This window comes from Cryptomeria japonica, chromosome 10 (genome assembly GCF_030272615.1).
Source record: "Cryptomeria japonica chromosome 10, Sugi_1.0, whole genome shotgun sequence".
NCBI lineage: Eukaryota > Viridiplantae > Streptophyta > Pinopsida > Cupressales > Cupressaceae > Cryptomeria > Cryptomeria japonica.
In genome coordinates, this window is record NC_081414.1 from 749,204,140 (window position 1) to 749,224,489 (window position 20,350).

The window sequence follows — 20,350 nt, forward strand, 5'->3', positions numbered from 1 at the left end:
CATTAGTTAAATATAATTATCCTTCATTTTTAATAAGTTTTTATCAATTATATTTTCAACCATATTGCAAAGTAATAACAACAATCAAAACTTGTTTCTCTTTGACTAATTAATATCAATTCTATTTTTAAAATTCATAAATCAACTAATCAATTTACAAATTCATAACAAATCATTTGCTCATTGATATTTAACAAATATTTGTTAGAGAGGACGAACTCAATTTCAACTATATAATCATAATTATGTTTAAGACACAAATCAAGCTATAATATTTAACACTAACAACTATATTTTTTAATGACAACGTATGACTTGTCCTTTAATTAACAAAATATAATATTGCAAAGTAATTACAACAATCAAAATTTGTTTCTCTTCCATTAATTACCACCAATTATACTTTCAAAACTCATAAATCAACTAATCAATCTACAAATCCATATAAAAAATGAAAATAACTTCAACTATATAATCATAATTATGTTTAACACAAATCAAACTATAGTCTAACAACACTAATTTTCAGTGCCCACGTATGACTTGTTCTTTAATTAATACATTATAATTCTATCTATCAACTACGAACAAATAGTATTCAAATACTGTTATTACTGACCACTACAAAGAAGGCACAGGAGTTAACATGTTCTATTAAACCCCATGCTGTCAGTGTAGAACAAGGTAACCAAGAATCATTTGTAACTCAGATGCTTACTCACTTCATTGATAAGAACAATATTGGCATGCAAAAACAGATACAGATTCAGTTTAATTAAGAATTAGTTCATCAAATTAGGTCTTGATTGTCTCGACCTCCCCCAGAATGCATTTGTTAATGCTAATCTTTGTGCACAACATTATATTATCGACAAGCCTTCCATCCAAACCCATTTCAAGCTATCTTCCAGAATGTTCATTATGTTCTCTTCCTCCCATTGCCTCCGCTCCTGCATTTCACCTTAAGAATTAGCTATAAAATTTCCAATTAAGCAATCAAATTAGAGCAGTAAACGTTCAGAAGCTACATAAATTCCTTTGCAGAACTCACCCTCAAATATTTGCTTATACTTTTGAGCTTTAAATCTATTTCATTCGACACTCTACAAGCAGAAGAATCTTCCAAGTGTACTTTATTTGCATGCTGAAATTTGATGTCCCATGTTTTCCCAACAACAGTGGTAACATTGAGAATACATACTTCTCTGACTTGAAATCTGTTTCTCTTCAAGACTCCAGGGGGCCAGCGTAATCCTCCTCTTGCACTCACGTCAATGCAGGCAGATTTCACTATTCCTTCAATACATTCTTTATCTTCTTCCTGTAATATAGATATACAAGACTCAGTTACAGCCCATCTTTATCTTAAGTTTAACTTCAAATGCGAAGCCAGGTGCAAATTTCTGTTAACCCATTGAATTACAGAATGCTAGAAATCTTTAAAATTTGATACTCACATGCAGATCTACCATATACTTTTCAGTCACTGATAAGCGCCAATCCATCAGCTTGTTCAAACAAGATGTATCTGTAAGTAAGTGTTTCAGAGTAACCAGTTCAATCTGCATAGGAAACAAGGACTAACAATCTCAATCAATGTACACCTTACAAAGGAATGAATTGAGATGAGAAAGTGCCCGTAAAAGGACTTTGTACTTCCTGCTATTTAATTATGCTTAATAATTAAGAGAGGCGTAGCTTTTGAATTGGCAGTATCTAGAAACTAACTGTGGCCAGGATGTATAATATTTCTCAACTATTATTCAATATATTTTAACCAAGAAAAGGACCCTGTTGCTCTAAATATACACGAATAAGTTAAGTACACTAAAATACAATACATCATTCTCAAGATATTTAATAAAAAATACAGGTATATAACTTAAAAAATGAGAGAATAATACTTGCTCTAAAAAATAACCAAGTCTATTAGCTAGAACTCAAAAGATTTTAATAACAATTGATAAGGGTATTGTTGTTCTCATTAAGGTAAGCAGGGATTTTGAAAAGGGCCTTGACCTTTGTACAATAGTACAGAATATAGGCATTAAGCACAATAGGACAGCATGCAATAAAAAAGGGACAGAGATGGACCGAAAGTACTACAAAACCTTACAACCAACCATACCAAAGTCAAGGTGGTTTAAAGCCAAAATGATACAATGATTTTTGCTTCATCCTAGAACAAGGATCCAATAGTTCAATCTTCTTTTTGGGGAATAATCACTAACATCTTTAGCCAGTCGAAGGACCATTAAAGAGGGATTCATAGTTGTATATTCTATAGGAGCTTTTCCCTTATTATCATCCTTTTGCATAACTTCAAAGGAAGTGGAACATTCCGCAACAACAATAAACAAAACTTGTTTTTTTCTCCAAAAGAAGTGATGTTTCTTGATACTCAGGCAACTGGCTATGGCATGACCCACTTTACTACAATGTTGACAAATGATAGAAGAGTCTTCAAAATCCATTTGCTGAACCCCAAACATCCAATTTGGAAGATGAAGTGACTTGAGAAGGGAGAACTTTGCCTTTTCTCACAAGCACACAAAAACGAGCATATCATAAATGTTTTTTGAGTTTAGTAAGATTATCAGCAACAAAGCATTGCCCAAAGCCGAAAGGTATAGAAAATAAGCATGAAAATCTCTTCATCCCAAAACTCCAAAGGTAGACCCAATAAACAAACTCAAATAGGGAACTTAAAAGAATCATCACTTAAAGGGTTAAATCTCAAAGACCAATTTTTAAGACAGGCCATTAGACCCCATTAACCAAGGACCATCTTCAAGAACCCTAGAGCAATCTTCAGAAGAGGAAAAGGAAAACAAGAAAAAAATTATTCAACATAGAGAAAACCTCTACCTGACCCTTGGTTTTCAAATCCAAAACACCTATATTTGAAAAGCATCAATGTTGGGCCAATTACTACAAAATCTCCCAACCAATGAGTTTTGAATCCAAACACCATAGAGCTGAGCCATCCTCCTCATTTGAATCTTTGACCCCAACTGTATCCCTTACAAAAACCCTTCTATAGTTCCCACTCCTGCTCCACTCTATTTTTTGTTTAAAAAGATAAGGGTATTGTTGTTGCTTGCACAATGTCATATTTCTTTGTAGAAATTAAAGAACCTCTATTTAAAAAATCTTTCTTTTGTCTTTGATGCCTTGCATTTTGATCACGTGTGCTTTTGATTTTAGTGAATTATATGAGATCATTTTCTATGTTTTAAGTGTTTACAAATTTTGTCATGGAATTTTAGATTTGCAAAGATCTTCCATTTGGTGTAAAGATAGTTTTTCAAATTTGATATTTAGTTGCAATGATAATAAAAGGAGTTCATGATAAATTTTGGCTTGTTTACATGCAAAACTTGTAAGTATGAGATAAGCATTTGAACATGTGGATCCTAGTCTATAAGATCTTCATGGGTGTGTTTTGAACCTCTTTGTTCACATGGTCTCTATTGCCTTGTTCTAAACCCTTTCGTTCACTTGCATTTTTCCTTACATCATTTCAATTCTTTCTTCATATGTGTATATTGACAATATTTCATGCTCATACCATCTATGTGAATAAAGTCCTTTATTTCCATATGCTTTAGCTCTATTTTAAAATTCATGCTTAGTAAAGTCTGTTTTTTACCAAACTATCATGTTCATGCCAATAAGTTCTCTACTGATACTACCAAAATTGTGTGACTCTGCCATTTGTTCAACACTAATAGCTTGTTCTCCATTTCATGGGTGTAGCCTCTTGTCCAGAGCCTTTTGAATTATTTGGTTTCATAAAGAACAATGTCTTTAAAGTCCTACATGCTCAAGTTACATTTTAATGGTGGACTTTTTAACTTAAATTTGGCACTTTTTATTTTAATCGCCTATTAACCACCTATTGCCTATACCCTATGACTTGAGACATTGCCCCAGATTGTCAAAATTAACTATTATTGGTATTGACCAATCTATCCATTGCTCCTATTGGTCATTGCTTCCTCATCATGACCTCACTGTTAAACTTTCATGGACTAGCTAGGATTCAAACCTAGGACCTCTCATTTGTTGTTGTGGTGCTCTACCACTAAGCTACTAAACCAATTGGAGATTGTTCCATCTTTGGTTTGTGTGTGACTTAATTTCCAACACCCCACCTTGAACCACACTATAGCTACCTTGGCTCCTATCCTAGTCAAGGTCTAATAACATAATAATATTTTGTATGGACTAGTAGTTAAAAGTCAAACCTAGGACAACCCTTTTATCATTGGGGTGCTCTATTGCCCTCAATTAACATACTCATGCACTTCCATACATTTAATACTTATTATTGTGAATGTAACACGGTAAAAAACATTTAGTGGATTAGGTTTTCAACATTTTAGAAGACAACATGAAATTGACATTAACTCAGCTGATTTCTATTTACAAAAATAGAGTTCATGTGTGGGTTGCATCTTGCTCACACATTCAAACCTTATTTAACACCTCTTTCATTCATTTACAATTTCCCTCTACTTCATTTCATGAGATTGTTTCTTTTTTCATAAAACTCCTTTGAATCAAAAATAGGCTAAAAACATATTAATTTTTCTCTTAGATCAACTCAGACTTGAACCGATGATCTCCCATTTGTTGTTGGGATATCCTACCACCAAGGTATAGGCCCGAGTGATGCATAATCAATCTAGACACCAAAAATTAACATTCTTCTAATCATCAATCTTCACCCATAATTAGATTTTTTTTTAATTATTTAATCAACCTACTAATTGTCCCCCCTCTCCATATTAATTAAGTAATTTTATATTATTTAATTAATTATCATTTATCCCATATAATTAATTTTTAATTAATTAATTATTCTCATCATTTTCTTCTAAAGTCCTATAATTAACTAACTATTCCTCTATGGTGGAATAAATAAATCCAATTATCCTTCCATTTATCCTTTCACTCCCCAATCCAGGTAAATAGACAAATGTTTATTTACTTTTACCCACTTGCTCATGAAATTAAGTAATTTATTATTTAATTCTCCCTTTTTCCTCCACCTCTTTATTTTCTTACAGCCGTCACCAGTTGTCCTCTGATTCCTTTCACTAGATTCTTCACTTCTCCATTATCTAACAGCCTCCACCACTTGTCCTTCTTTTTCTTTCAACCTTGACATTTGCCTTCGGATTCCTTCCAAGCATCTTCCCACTCTCTCCATATCTTTGGCAAAATTTCTCCTAGGCAATCTTAACCGTCCCTCCCTTCTGGGATGAATTCAAACTTGATCATTGATCATATTCCCTCCATTTCTATAAATTAAAATCTTTTCTTCCCTTTTTGGGTTAACCGTTATACTTGAGCTCTTCTTTTACCATATATTTATGCTTGCATATTTCTTAGGGTAACAATACTATCAACATTTCAAAGGAGACTTGAGGACTATGGAGATCTTTAGGGGAGATCATTTCTCTTGATTCATTCTTTTTTTCTAACCATGCTTTCATTCTTATCATAATCATCTTGTTTAATGTTTTAGAATGATATACTTGAGGATTTGATGTTTATACTTGTTGTACTCCCTTTGTCAAATTCTTCATAGAGTAGATTAGATTTTGGCTGTGATTCGAGGATTTGGTGGTTATCTTAGGAAAAACTTAGCGTTGCATTTTTTTGGTCTGCTTTTCTTCCAAGCATCTTCCCACACTCTCTCCTTATCTTTGGCACAAAAAAATATCATAACATTCCAAAAATCCAAAAGAACAATCTTTAGATTTCATATAGCTTGCATCTCATCTCTAATGTCTCTAAGTCTCTTTTATACCTCCCATCACTAGGTCTCAAAGCAAGAGAAACAAAAATGGACAACAAACCCATAGAAAACATTCTCCAAACATCAACAAAAAATACACTAATCTCAGACAACCAATCGAATCTTGCTTAAGAAAATTGATCTAGTCAAACATCATTACATTACCTAAAATTGTTTACTACGAAACTTATATCAAACCAACATGGTGGCAAGAACATACATATAATTCACCTAATGAGCAAGACACCATTTAAAAGCATGATCAAAATCATATAGCTATGTCTAGCAATGTCCCATTCCAAAATGCCTTTCTTGATACCAAACCCCTTTATGATTCAAAAATTCTAGATCCAATACCATCATACACTTCAATCAAACCAACTATAGAAAGTCTTATTTGTTAGAGCATATTTAGCTATTAGTTGCTTTTTTAAAACTAGTTATTCTTTTTTGCTTAAGTTCACTTATGAGTGCTTATTTTAGTTGTGCTAGTGATTCATCTAGTTAGCTAGAGTTGATCTTTGTTTAGCTCCTCATACTAGGATTTTAGTTCTCTTAAAATTTGCTTAGTGCTTTCTTTATAAGCATCTCATTGCACAATTATAATTCATCTTGTAATTTTGTATTATTTGTTTCTGCGTAATATAGTATTCTTTTGTACAACTCTCTCTTGTGGAAGGTGTTCTTGTCTGTGATTTGATTTTGTAGGAGCTTGTATTGCAAAATTCAGCAGAGTATCTGAGAATGGATTTGGTAAGCCCCTTCTCAATTTTTGAGAGTTTCTTTGCTCAAAAGAGTTGCAAGGTCACAAATTTGCCTTTTTGTGGATCAAGTGATGGGTGAAAATAGGCATCACCAACGCGTCCACAACATTGAAAAACCCAAGGATCAATTGTCGTTTTGTCAAAATTTGAGCAGTCAAAATTTGGGGTAAATTTGGTAGAATTCATGCTTAACGAGGCATGTTCCAAGGGTAGCTTAAAATTCTAGTTAGTATGGGGTGAAATTGACATCACTAGCGCATTTGAAGCGGCTGAGAACCCCATAATTGCCTATCAAATCATTGATTTTTGTCAACATTAATTTCGAGGCAATTTTTTTGCTTGTATGGATTTGTACGGAACCGTACTAGAGAGGCGCGCTAGCAAAAAACACAGGTGGGTTAGTTCAGGATCATGGGGGGCCAAAAAATGGCGATGTGAAAAAAATAGCCTTCTCCACTCGCATAAAAACACGAAAATCCGTGTAGACTTTTTGCTTGCCCTGGGTGTCAGTACACCTTGGCATGGTAATTACCTAAGCAAATCGGATATCCAATAAAATCAAATATCCGATAATTTTTTATTTTTATTTGTAATTTTAAATTAAAAAATATATTATATAATATATAATGTAATATTATATATTACATATTATATAATATAAATATATTATTATATTATATTATGTAATATAATATTATATAATATATATAATGTAATAATATATTATATTATATAATATTATATTATAATATAATGATATATTATTATATTATATATATTATATATATTATATATAATATAATATAATATAATATTATGTATTATATAATACGTATCATATAATATAATATATAATATATAATTATATTTTATAATATAATATAATATAATATATAATATATAATTATATTTTATAATATAATATAATACGTATTATATAATATATTATTATATTATATAATATAATGTTATTTTAAAATAATTTAAGTATAAAAATCCGATATCCGGTGTTTTGCCCAAAATTGCTAAAAAATAGATTGAAAGGTAAGATTTTTATTGTTTTCAATCATTTTCATTCAATTTTTGTACTTTTTTTAATGTTTATTTGAATTTTCAATGAAAATATGTTTTTTTCCATGAAAACTAGGTTTTTTTAAAATCAAATACAAAATTGTTTAAATTTGTTAACTAAATTCAATTGTTTACATTCAATTAGGTTAAAAATGGGGGATAACAATGAAAACATTGATCAACCACAACCACAACAACCAAACCCTCCTTTGCCAACCCCCTCTCAATTCAGATTGCACAAAATTTGAATGAATTGATGGGGATTGGAGATGTATATCATAGGATCCCTCGTCTAAACCCAATGTTTGATCCTCTCACGTCAATCATAAAGAGTATGGAAACCATGACCGAGGAGCACAATGCCACCCTTTTGTAGTGAGATTCTGAGGGAACAATATGTGGATGGCTTGTCGTATAAGGAGATCAAGGATCTTGAGATATCGAAAGCCGATATTGCCTCATTGTTTGTGAATCCCCGCACTGGTCAACCTGTAGACCCCCAAAAACAAAAATTTCTATTAAATGGTGCACAAATGATGGTATTGTGAAAAACTTTTGGGATCGTTGGTGGATGGTTTTCGACAAACCACCCAACAACAATCTTGATGTCCCCTTCTACTTCATAAAAAAATTGTATGCTGAGTTTGTTTTACGCAAACATGTGAACTAAATTGACATCCAACCTTTCCAGGGTGTGGGTTTAGGTATGCCCCAAAATAGACCTAGGGCAGTTAAAGTAGTCCAGGGCTCATATGTCCCCCCTCCTCCTGTTGATCCCCCACCTTGAGTGCAACATCTAGATATCATTTGTGAGGCGGCTTCACGAACCATATCGACTATTCACTCTTTGAGTAGCCTTTTGGTTTCTCAGGCTGGGTCAGTAGCTTAGCCTACTTTTGATGGTAGCAGTGCATCTGGTGGAGCTGACACGTCATCCTCATCTCCACACATGTGTGCCCCATAGTTGTGTCATGTGTGGGCACATATGCTTGGGTCCAGTTGGACAACCCGTTGATCCTCCTGCGGATAGTGTAGATTACGAGGTGCATGAAATGCATGATGCACTAGATGTTATGACACAGAATGGAGGATACCCTAGGGAGTCCTCGCATGCTAGAGGCGAGGAGGCACCGTCATCATACATTGATGATGTAGTGGTAAGATTTGTATTTTCATAGTTCATGTTATATTTTAAATGAATATTTATAATCTAGATAATATTAAGTACTAATTTTTATTTACATGGTCTATTTAACAGTTGATGACCAAGAAGGAGTTGAGATAGATTCAGGAGGGCACCTAGTCGGACATTTCATTTGGCCTTGATAGCTTGATGGTACATATATTATTGCACCTAGTCGTTTGTATTTTATTGTACATACATGCTCATCATTTATATTGGTATTAATTACATTATGTAGTAACTTGCATGTATATCTTATTTTACTCTTGTAGGGCACAAGCAACACGAGTGCGGGGCAGTGTGATTTAGGATCTGGTAGTGCAGTTGGAGACAAGAGAAAGGTAATTGAATGCAAATATGATTGAATGAATAGTTTAAATAACTTATAGTGATTATACACGTCTAGACATATATTGATAGTTTCATATACTTTTTGTGTATATGTACATAGAATTCTTGGCTTCATATCCTTGATGACTACACCCAGTATACCTGAAGATGAAGAAGAAGAAGAGATGCCTCGAGTAGATGTGTGTTTATTTTATTTTGTGTTTAGTAGATATAATTTGTTATTATCAGTGACAATTATATGCTAACGTGTATCAATGTCATGTTTCTGAACATATGTAGGTTGTGTATGAAAATATTGAAAACATACCTCCTCTACCGAAGACATACATCAAGAGTGCTACAAAGCCGAAGAGAAAACGTGGAGATGAGGTAAACATGAATAGTTCAATTATAGTTCATTTTTATGTTAACTTTTCGAATGTGAATTATATAATATAACAAATATTAATCGTGGTTTGTTTTTCTTGTGCAGGATCCTTCAGAGCCGAGCAGTGCGGCGAAGAGGATCAATTTTGATGATCCATCAGCAGCTTAGGATGTTATAGATAGTTTTGGGATGCTTACATGTCTAGTTGGCATATATATTTTGTATATGGACATACATTCACGTACTTAGACATACATTTTGTTTCAGTTGGTGTTTATGCCATATTTGTGTATGGACATACATTTGTAATCATTTGACATTTTTATATATACAGAAGTTGATATTCGATCATATAAATTGTTGCTCATATGTGCGTGGTGTTATCATGGAAATCTTTGATCTTCATTCCAATAATTAACAATGGTTAATAATGGTTATTTAATTAACAATACAATTCATTTCATTTCATCGTAAGTGTTGTTTGTATAACGAACAATATAATTAATTTAATGAACAATACAATACAATTCATTTAATGAACATACACCTGATACAATTCATTATTACCCTATGCATGGTCCTATTTTTCCCCCCACCTCGGTCGAACACTCAGGGTTTTATTAGGCCAGCAATTTTTTGGTTAGCGAAAAAATCGCCAGTCTCATTCAATCAAATGTTGTCGCGTGGCCAATTTCTCGTTCAGCTCGTTGCGATGATGAACCGTCAGCTCTGACATGTCCAGTTAGGCATTATTACCCTATGCATGGTCCTATTTTCCCCCCCCCACTCGGTCAAACGCTCAGGATCACACCCTACCGGCATCGTCCCTTGAGCGCCTTAAGTGCAAAAAATTGTCAAACTTTGACGGGCCCTAACTCGGAATCTATGGCACTTGCGAACGATCCATTTGTACCTACAGGGCCACAAGAGGGGTCCCTACAAAAACCTATCTTGGTTTTTCAAGTTTCCCTACGGTTTTATTAAGGCAGCAATTTTTCAGTGGGCGAAAAAATTGTCAGTCTCATTCAATCGAATGTTGTCGCATGGCCAATTTCTCGTTCAGCGCATCGCGATGATGAACCGTCAGCTCCACCATGTCCAGTTAGGCATTATTACCTTATGCATGGTCCTATTTTTCCCCCCACTCAGTCGAACGCTTGGGGTCATACCCTACCAACATCGTCCCTTGAGCACCCTAAGTGCTAAAAATTGTCAAACTTTGACAGGCCCAAACTCGGAATCCATGGCACCTACGAACGATCTGTTTGTACCTATGAGGCCACGAGAGGGGTCCCTACAAAAGCCTATCTCAGTTTTTCAAGTTTCCCTATGGTTTTATTAGGGCAGCAATTTTTCGGTGGATGAAAAAATTGTCAGTCTCATTCAATCGAATGTTCTCGCGTGACCAATTTCTCGTTTAGCTCATCGCGATGACGAACCATCAGCTCCGACATGTCCAGTTAGGCATTATTACCCTATGCATGGTCCTATCCCCCCCCCCCACTTGGTCGAACACTTGGGGTCATACCCTACCAGCGTCATCCCTTGAGCACCCTAAGTGCTAAAAATTGTCAAACTTTGACGGGCCCTAACTCAGAATCCGTGGTACCTACGAACGATCCATTTAAACCTACGGGGCTACGAGAGGGGTCCCTACAAAAGCCTATCTCAGTTTTTCAAGTTTCCCTACAGTTTGATTAGGGCAGCGATTTTTCGGTGGGCAAAAAAAATCGTCAGTCTTATTCAATCGAATGTTATCGCGTGGTCGTTTTCTCGTTCTGCTCATCGTGATGATGAACCATCAACTCTGACATGTCCAGTTAGGCATTATTACCCTATGCATGCTCCTATTTTTCCCCCCAACTTGGTTGAACGTTCAGAGTCAGACCCTACCGACATCGTCCCTTGAGTGCCCTAAGTCCTAAAAATTATCAAACTTTGACGGGCCCTAACTCGGAATCCGTGGTGCCTGCGAATGATCCGTTTGAACCTACGAGGCCACAAGAGGGGTCCCTACAAAAGCCTATCTCGGTTTTTCAATTTTCCCTACGGTTTTATTAGGGCAACAGTTTTTCGGTGGGCAAAAAAATCGTCAGTCTCATTCAATCGAATGTTGTTGCATGGCCATTTTCTCATTTTGCTCATCGCGATGACGAACCGTCGACTCTGACATGTCCAATTAGGCATTATTACCCTATGCATGCTCCTATTTCCCCCCCCCCCCCCACTCAGTCGAACGCTTGAGGTCATACCCTACCAGCATCGTCCCTTGAGCATCCTAAGTGCTAAAAATTGTCAAACTTTGATAGGCCCTAACTCAGAATCTGTGGCACTTGCGAACGATCCGTTTGAATAATCATTTCTATAGAAATAGCAGGCATCATCTCTACGGCATAAAAATAGATCTTGCAAGTCTCTTGATGATCTCGAAAATAGCATTGCACCACACTCCTGCAACATCTCATTAGTATGCATCGTAGAACGAATATGACATAAAAGTTCATGGTACATTGAAAACTCCACATGGTACTTGCAACAACAAGTATTGTGAATCTTAAGAGGAACACAATTAAATGGTTTCAAAGATTCAAAGGCCCTTTGTGATATTTGCAAGGTTGGATGTACTTCACAAAAAAATTTGTACAAGATTGTTTGGCTTGATTCCAAGAAATGTTTGGGATGCGGTGTGCGGTCTCAATTATCAATTCTTAATTTCAAAACGTCCTTTACATTAGGTGATACTCTAGAATTAGAGTGCCAAAATTGTTAAATCTCCTCCTTCACATTGTCAATCAACTTTCTATCAACACGTGGAAGCCTCCCACCAAAAGCCCATGTATCTTATTGAAGTGGATCGTCAAGTCTTTGTCTTTGTGCAAGTGCTCTATCCAAAGTTTTACGGTTTATGTTAAAATCAACACAAGTTTGTCTCATTTGACAAGCCTTCCTCAATTGATGGCTTACTAAGGAGGTTGTAATCACTCTTTGAGCGGCTCTCTTATCTCTTTCTTTGGTATTCTTTCCAATAGAATTGAGAGCGTCAAATAGATTTTTTGCAATAATATAATTTCTCTCCATCTTCTTGTTCATACGAATCTTCAATTTGTTTAGCAATGGTCTCATCTTTATCATCTTTAGCAATTGAACAAAGAGTTGGCATTGCTTGGTCAATGTCTTATTGCTAAAATTTTGGTCAAAAAGTTGTGTAGCCCACAACCAAACGGTTCTTGTTGAGCTCTTGCCTTCAAGATTCCCAATAATTTTCTCATCGATTTCAAATAACCATTTTGGGGTTCTTGAAGGTCTTGGATTTCGAATTTGTCTTTTATCCATGAGAGGGTCTTCATTTCTAAAGTAATTAGGTGTTACATATGGTTCACTTGGTTGAGCAATTCCACCTTCAATGTCAAAGTTTTCCACATTTTCACCTTCTATGTCAAAATTTTCCACATGTTGAGCATTTTCATTATCACTTTCAACATTTTCAACATTTTCAAAATTTTCACTTTCAAAATCTACATTTTCATTTTCAATAACTTGTGACACATTTTCAAATTCAATTTCCTCTTCACTTGAAGTAACATTAGCAATATTTAACATACCTTGTCTTCTCCTCCTATGACATTCTCTATCTCTTTCTCTATACACTTCAATTTGGTCATTTGAAAGTTTTCTTTTGCATTTAGACTTCCGATGACTACTAATCCCCATTTACCTCCACACATATGCTCCTAAATGATTGACAGTGTAAGATTTGACTTTAAGAATCTCCCAAAAGTACAAATTTGTCTCAACCTCTCATAAAACCCGTGATCGTCGACAGAAAACAGAATATGCAGACTGTGGCCCGTTGGAATCCATAAAATGGCCCACGAGGCTCTTTTTTATTTACAAAAAATTGGATATCCGATTTTAATGTATAAATTTGTTGTCCCAAAAATTTTTCCCGTTGCCCCCTATTTTTTTACTATTGCCACATTAATAGCAATGGCAGAAATCAGATATCCAATTTTATTAGTCATATTTTAGAGAGAGAGAGAGAGAGAGAGAGAGAGAGAGATTAGGGGAGAGGGTGTCCTAAGGGATCATATTGTGTCCTACGACCCCTTAGGACACCATATGACCCATAACGACACAATTTGGTGTCTTAAGGCATCATATGGTGTCCTAGGACACCATATGACCCCTTAAGACACCATATTGGGTCGTTATGGGACATATTGTGTCATAATGGGTCATTTTGTGTCATATGACCCCTTTAAGACATCATCTAACCCCTTAGGACACAATATGACCCCTTATGACACCATATTGGGTCGCTTTGGGTCCTATGGTGTCCTAAGGGGTCATATTGTGTCCTACGACCCCTTACGACACCATATTTGGTCGTTATGGATCATATTGTGTCATATGACCCCTTTAAGACATCATGTGACCCCTTAAGACACAATATGATCCCTTATGACACCATATTGGGTCGCTTTGGGTCCTATGGTGTCCTAAGGGGTCATATTGTATCCTACGACCCCTTAGGACACCATATAACCCATAACGACACAATTTGGTGTCTTAAGGGGTCATATGGTGTTCTAGAACACCACGACCCCTATGGACACCATATGACCCCTTAAGACACCATATTGGGTTGTTATGGTTCATATTATGTCATATGACCCCTTAGGACACAATATGACCCCTTCTGACACCATATTGGGTCGCTTTGGGTCCTATGGTGTCCTAAGGGATCATATTGTGTCCTACAACCCCTTAGGACACCATATGACCCATAACAACACCATATGGTGTCAAAAGGGATCCTATGGTGTCCATAGGTGTCCTATGGTGTCCTACGACCCCTTAGGACACCATATGACCCCTTAAGACACCATATTTGGTCGTTATGGGTCATATTGTGTCCTAATGGGTCATAGGACACCATATGACCCATAACGACACAATTTGGTGTCTTAATCTCTCTCCCCCCCCCCCTCTCCCCTAATCTCTCTCTCTCTCTCTCTCTCTCTCTCTCTCTCTCTCTCTCTCTCTCTCTCTCTCTCTCTCTCTCTCTCTCCTAATATCATATACTAATTTATTTATAAATTAATATATTAAAATATTATATATTAATATACTAATAAACATTAGATTAATTATGTGCAAATTTAGTTAGTGAATTTACTTATTAAAATCGGATATCCCATATAATCAGATATTTGATTTTGTTGTAAAATTTTCAAATTTCAAATTTCAGCTTGGGAATGCTTTGGGATTGGGCTTGGAAGTGACAAGCTTGGAAAGTCAACTAAAAAAACGTGTTTTTCAGTATTCCTTGATTTTCCAGACTTTACACTGGTGGTTGAAGACTTTTTTTGTAGCCAAAATTGATAAAATGAAAAGGGTTTTTTAAGGACGTTCTCAACTTTCCAACAATATAAGGCTTGTCTTATTTCGACTTTTATAAATAATAATTATTTATTTTCTAATTGAATTCAGACAATAGTCCTAATTGAAAAACACTCATAACTTTCAAATGGTATAACATTTTTTGAATCTGAAACATGCATCACATCCTCTGCTTCGTCTACTATAGGGAAAAAAATTCTAAAAAAAAATTCATAAGGATTTGACCAAGTTAAGGTGGTCAGCCGTAGGAGTTTCTGAATTTCTGAAAAGCTGTAGTAAAAAATTCATAAATAATTATTTACTTTATAAAAAAATATGTGTCACATCCGAACATGAGTCTAATACTTATATTATAAATATTATAAAAAATATTATGATTTGATTGTGATTAAGGTGGTCAGACATACACCAACTTCTTATCTTTTTCCTGAAATTTTAGTACCACTGCATTGAAATTTGAAATTTTCATCAAATAGGATTTTATTTTTTCCAAAAAATAACTAGTAGCTTAGAAACTACATTCAATTTTCTATACATTCTCTTCTTACATATTTTAAAAATAATGTTCACAACTTATTCAAATTTTCATGTCAAGTTGCATAACTCTGATATTCTGAAATTTCATTGCCACTTAAGGGCCTGTTTTGGCACACCATGATCCTGCACATACCCAGATCAAGGAAAGAAAAATTTCTCTCGACTTTTTTAATGAAAATTTCATTAAATTTTTTGATTAAAATATCAATTTTTACATTGAAGACATTCCCTTATTTGAAGGGAACAACCTGACTTCGACAATTAATGGTCTGTAATGAAAGAGGGGGAATGCAAGATGATTCAAACAACGGTTGTCGTTGGATTTCTCAGAAATATTTTATTGTTGTGTTTTCCTTACACCAGTTTTTTACTTCTTGTCGTCACTGTTTTCGACTGTTACAGGTTACATCGCCACCTATGAAATGCCTTACCTGTTGTTGAATTTTCATTCACCATATTTTTTAGTTCTTTTGTGCGATACATTTTTGCACCCCCATAAATGCAGGCACTAGCTACGGAGGGGAATATTTCCACCCCTCCATCCACATCCATGCATGCAACCAAGTAATGCACGTCCCTAGCCAAGCTACGGTAAGTATCGTCTTGTCCATAGTAGTCAAACTATGAATAAAAACAAATTTATGACAAAACATCTCCCACTTGCCCTTGTTTACTTTGTAAAAAAAATTCTAAGACTTAAGAATTTTTTTTTACTAGAAATATTTTTTTTAAAATTTATATAAATAATAATAAAATTAAAAATAATATAATGTAATAATGCAATATTTGATTAAATAAATTATTATTTTTATTTAAACAAAAAAAAAATTAAATCGAGTAAAAAAATTTCTTTTTAGATTTTTTTTTAACAAAGTAAATTGGGTAAGTGGTGGATGCTTTGTCGTAAATTTGTTTTTACCCACAGTTTGTTTGCTATGGACAGGGCGGTACTTACCGTAGCTTAGCCAAGGATGTGCAAGACCGAGGTGCATACATGGATGGAGATGGAGGGGTGCAAATACTCCCCTCCATAGCCAGTGCCATAAATGGAGAGTGCGTATCAATTTACTTTATGGAAATTATAAATTTTATATTTAAAAGTTCTCCATTTTTAATTCACTTTTTGGATGAGATACATATAGTATATCAATTTAATTTAGTTCACAAATAAGAATAATAAATATAATATATAAATAATAAATTATAAGTTTAGGAATTTTTACACATTTTATATATTTTAATGATTATTATTTATTTTTAAAGTTTTCATTTTAAAGGTTTAAATAATTATTGTATTATAATATATCAATTTAATTTAATTTGAAAATAGTAATAATAAATATAATATATAAGAAATGAGATGGCAAAGATGCGAAATAATGCGAATAGCAGAATCATTTCTCCAAACCCTTCAAAACACCCTCATAGGCAGGAGAGGATTAACGGGACATGGTAGACTGGTTTTTATCCTCAGGGGGTCTATAAAAATGCCATGGGCACCTCTAACAGATTCGATGTCCTGAATACCTCTCACTCATGTGCCACAGGTGCAAACTCGATGAATTTAAAGCTTAATGGGATTTGCAGATTGGTCATCGGGGCTCCAAAGGGTTTACTTCTTGGCCAGAGGCAAACAAATGGTCCTTCCTCATCTCCAACAAAGCTAGCCTGGAAACAGACTCAGGTGCTCTTGAGGGCACCCCAAAAAATTCAAGCAAATCCTTCATTTCAACAGAAAGGGGGTTCTCATAATAATTCAAAGGCCTTGCGAGATAATTGGTTCCCTAACAGGGGATGGTCTTCAAGGCTTCCACTCTCCCATGCGGAGATTTTCTCTCGAGACCAAAGAGATGTGGCCTCTGGGGCCAATAGAATAAAATTAGAGTTAAGAAGAATCTCCATGATAAGCTCAAAATCATCCACCCATTCCAGAAGTGGGGAGGGATCTGGCCCTAAGCAATACCCTAAAAACATCCAAAAGTCGTCATGCTTGAACACAAATAACATAATTATTATAAGCGGCAAACATACAGATGAATTGTGGGAATGTTACAACGAACTAGGGCTCTTCGGCAAATGGTTTGGTTTTGGTGCATCAACCTCTGATGTCCTCCAGTGGTTGAAGTCTGTCACAAAAAATCAAATAAGTATTACCTGCTTGGACAATGATTTTTTGTTTATCAAATGCAATTCTTGTGAACTCAAAAATAATTTACTTAGAAACAATAACAGATTCTTTAAAGGGTACTGTTTTAATTTTTTTAATTGGAAACCCAATTTCTCCCCCACGGATTTTGAGAAACTTAGGGTGTCGAAATGGATTTGATTCCCTCATATGCCGGTAGAATTAATCCACAACCAAACCCTTAAAAGATTAGGGGATTTTTTAGGAGGGTTTGTAGGTTTGGAGGATAATTACATGGAATCCTATGATATCAAAATACTAGCCAACGTTAAAATAAACTAAGATTCAATCCCATCAAAATCATCACAAACCACTCGATCTATGAAATTCAACCGGAGATCCTCTTGAGTGATATCACATCCACGGCTATGATCTCCCCTATTCAGAATACTAAGAAAGAATGTAATAAGGATACGACTGTTTCGAGAACAGATTTGGATATAAATATAAAATTCAATCCAAATGGTGGTTTTGTGTTTAACAAACAAAACCCCAGGGCTAAGGAATTTGTAAACATTCAAAAAACGCTAGAAAGTGAAAAAGATAAAACAAAAATTGAAAACACACCTAAAAAACCAGTGATGAAATAGACCAAGAATGATATAGAGATTAAAGGATGTGATAAGCAAACTGTTACACCATTGGCAAACATGGCTTCTAAGGAAAAGAGCGTTGACACGGTTATAGAAAACAGCCCCCTACGGTTTGAAGCCAACATTGATAACCAGGATAAAACAACAAATGACATCGGAAATCTGGGGGAAAACATTGATGCACTAGACAATCATCTCACACCACATGAAGCAGAAAAGGTAAAAGGCTTTAAAAAAAGAAAAAGAACAAGAACAAAAAAGGAAAAGGGAAAAAAAAAAAAAAAAGGAAAAAATATAAAGAAAAAAAACTTCAACATAAACAACAGTAACAAGGTTATGGAATGGGATGCAAGGAGGGAAAAAGAAAATAAATGCATACTAGAGTATGTTGGCAATGAAGTTACAAATGACCTTATTGAACTTTTCATTAATGAAATAGAAGATGAGGAGGAACTAGCATTACAGAAAACACAACTAGCAAGAGAATTATGCAAATTTAATATAATCGAAGGCGAGGCACATAACCTCAATTTTGATGCAGCAATAATGGACAATCTGGGGACAGCTAAAACCATTGACACATGCTTACCCCCGAATGTTGCTTCCGAACTAAAAAAGAGGGGGAGAAAATCAATTTCTGAATTACTAACCAGAGCTCGAAGCGCTGTGGGACAGACTAAAATCGCAAACCTTTTTGAGGTCGGGAAGGGGAAGAACCTTCCCATAGGATTATGAAACTCCTTACTTGGAATGTTAGGGGCCTGAATGCCCCTAACAAGCAATGTATCTTTAAGCGTTGCATTGCTAAATACAATCCAGAGTTATTCTTAATACATGAAACCAAACTAAATAACAACAAAATGACAAACCTAAACAAAAAATTAGGTATTAGAAAATTAGAAGGACAGACTGCTTGTGGTGCCTCAGGTGGACTGGCCATCATATGGGATCCTAAGCAAATATCCTTCAAACTTATAAGCAAAAGCCCAAATTGGATGTGTGGCAGGGCTATAAGCATCAAAAGCAACTTAAAATTTATTATAATTAACGTCTATGGACCTATCCAAACACAAGCAAAAAGATAAGTCTCGGATGAAATTAATAATTTCCTTTTAAGCAACATTGAACAAACATACATAATAGGTGGGAATTTCAATGCAATCTTAGATCCCAAGGAAAAATGGGGTGGTAATAAAAAAATGACCCAAATATGTCAGGATTTCAAAGACTCGACACATAAATGTAACTTGTTGGAATTAAAGACCAATAATAATGCATTCACTTGGAATAACATAAGACAAGGCTTCTGCAACATTGCAGAAAAACTTGATAGATTCTTCCTTTGTGGGAATCTTACATAGACTTTTGAGTCCTCTGTCCTCCCTTTCTCAGGATTGGACCACTTCCCGGTCCAATTGATCATATCAGAAGAACTAAAGCCAACTAAAACCCCCTTTCGCTTTGAAAAAATGTGGCTCAGGGATGAAAATCTAATACAATTAATTGAAAAGTGGTGGAATGAAGTAGAAGTCATAGGCTCTAAAACTTTCAAAGTAGTAACCAAACTAAAAAGATAAAGGAACAATTAACAATTTGGAACAAAGTACACTTTGGAAATATCTTCACACAAAAAACAGAGATTGAGAAGGAAATGGAAAAAACTAATGAGGAGGTAATTAGGCTTGGGATGAATAACATACTATATCAAAAGGAAAAAACCAATCTAGCCCAGTATGGAGAAATCCTAGGCAGAGAAGAAATATACTGGAAACAAAAATCCAGGGAACATTGGCTAGAGGTTGGGGATAGAAATACAAGCTTCTTCCACAATAACACAAAACAACGCAGAGCTATTAATAGAATAAACAAGATAAAATTGAACTCAGGAGACTTCAGTGATGATCCCAAGTAGATAGCCAAGGAAGCAGTTGAGTATTTTGAAACTATCCTTAACAATAAAGATGGCTCCAAGTGGACTAAGGAGAGCGAATTCTTAAAATACATCCCAAAATTAATATCTAAAGAACACAACTTAATGCTTAATAAAAAATCATCTTTGGAAGAAGTGGAAATTGCTTTATTTCAAA

The 20,350-nt window shown here is 34.9% G+C and overlaps 1 protein-coding gene across 1 annotated transcript in view; it reads right to left on the minus strand.

Moving 5' to 3' along the window:
- Window positions 1-445: 445 nt before the first annotated feature.
- Window positions 446-20,350, minus strand: part of LOC131076074 (uncharacterized) — a 164,157-nt gene continuing 144,252 nt past the window's right edge. The window contains exons 5-7 of the mRNA XM_059213428.1: window positions 1,458-1,562; window positions 1,052-1,321; window positions 446-950 (exon numbers count right to left, since the gene is read on the minus strand). Coding sequence (XP_059069411.1) covers window positions 861-950; window positions 1,052-1,321; window positions 1,458-1,562 — 465 coding nt within the window. The 3' untranslated portion in view covers window positions 446-860. The remainder of the gene's footprint in view (window positions 951-1,051; window positions 1,322-1,457; window positions 1,563-20,350) is intronic.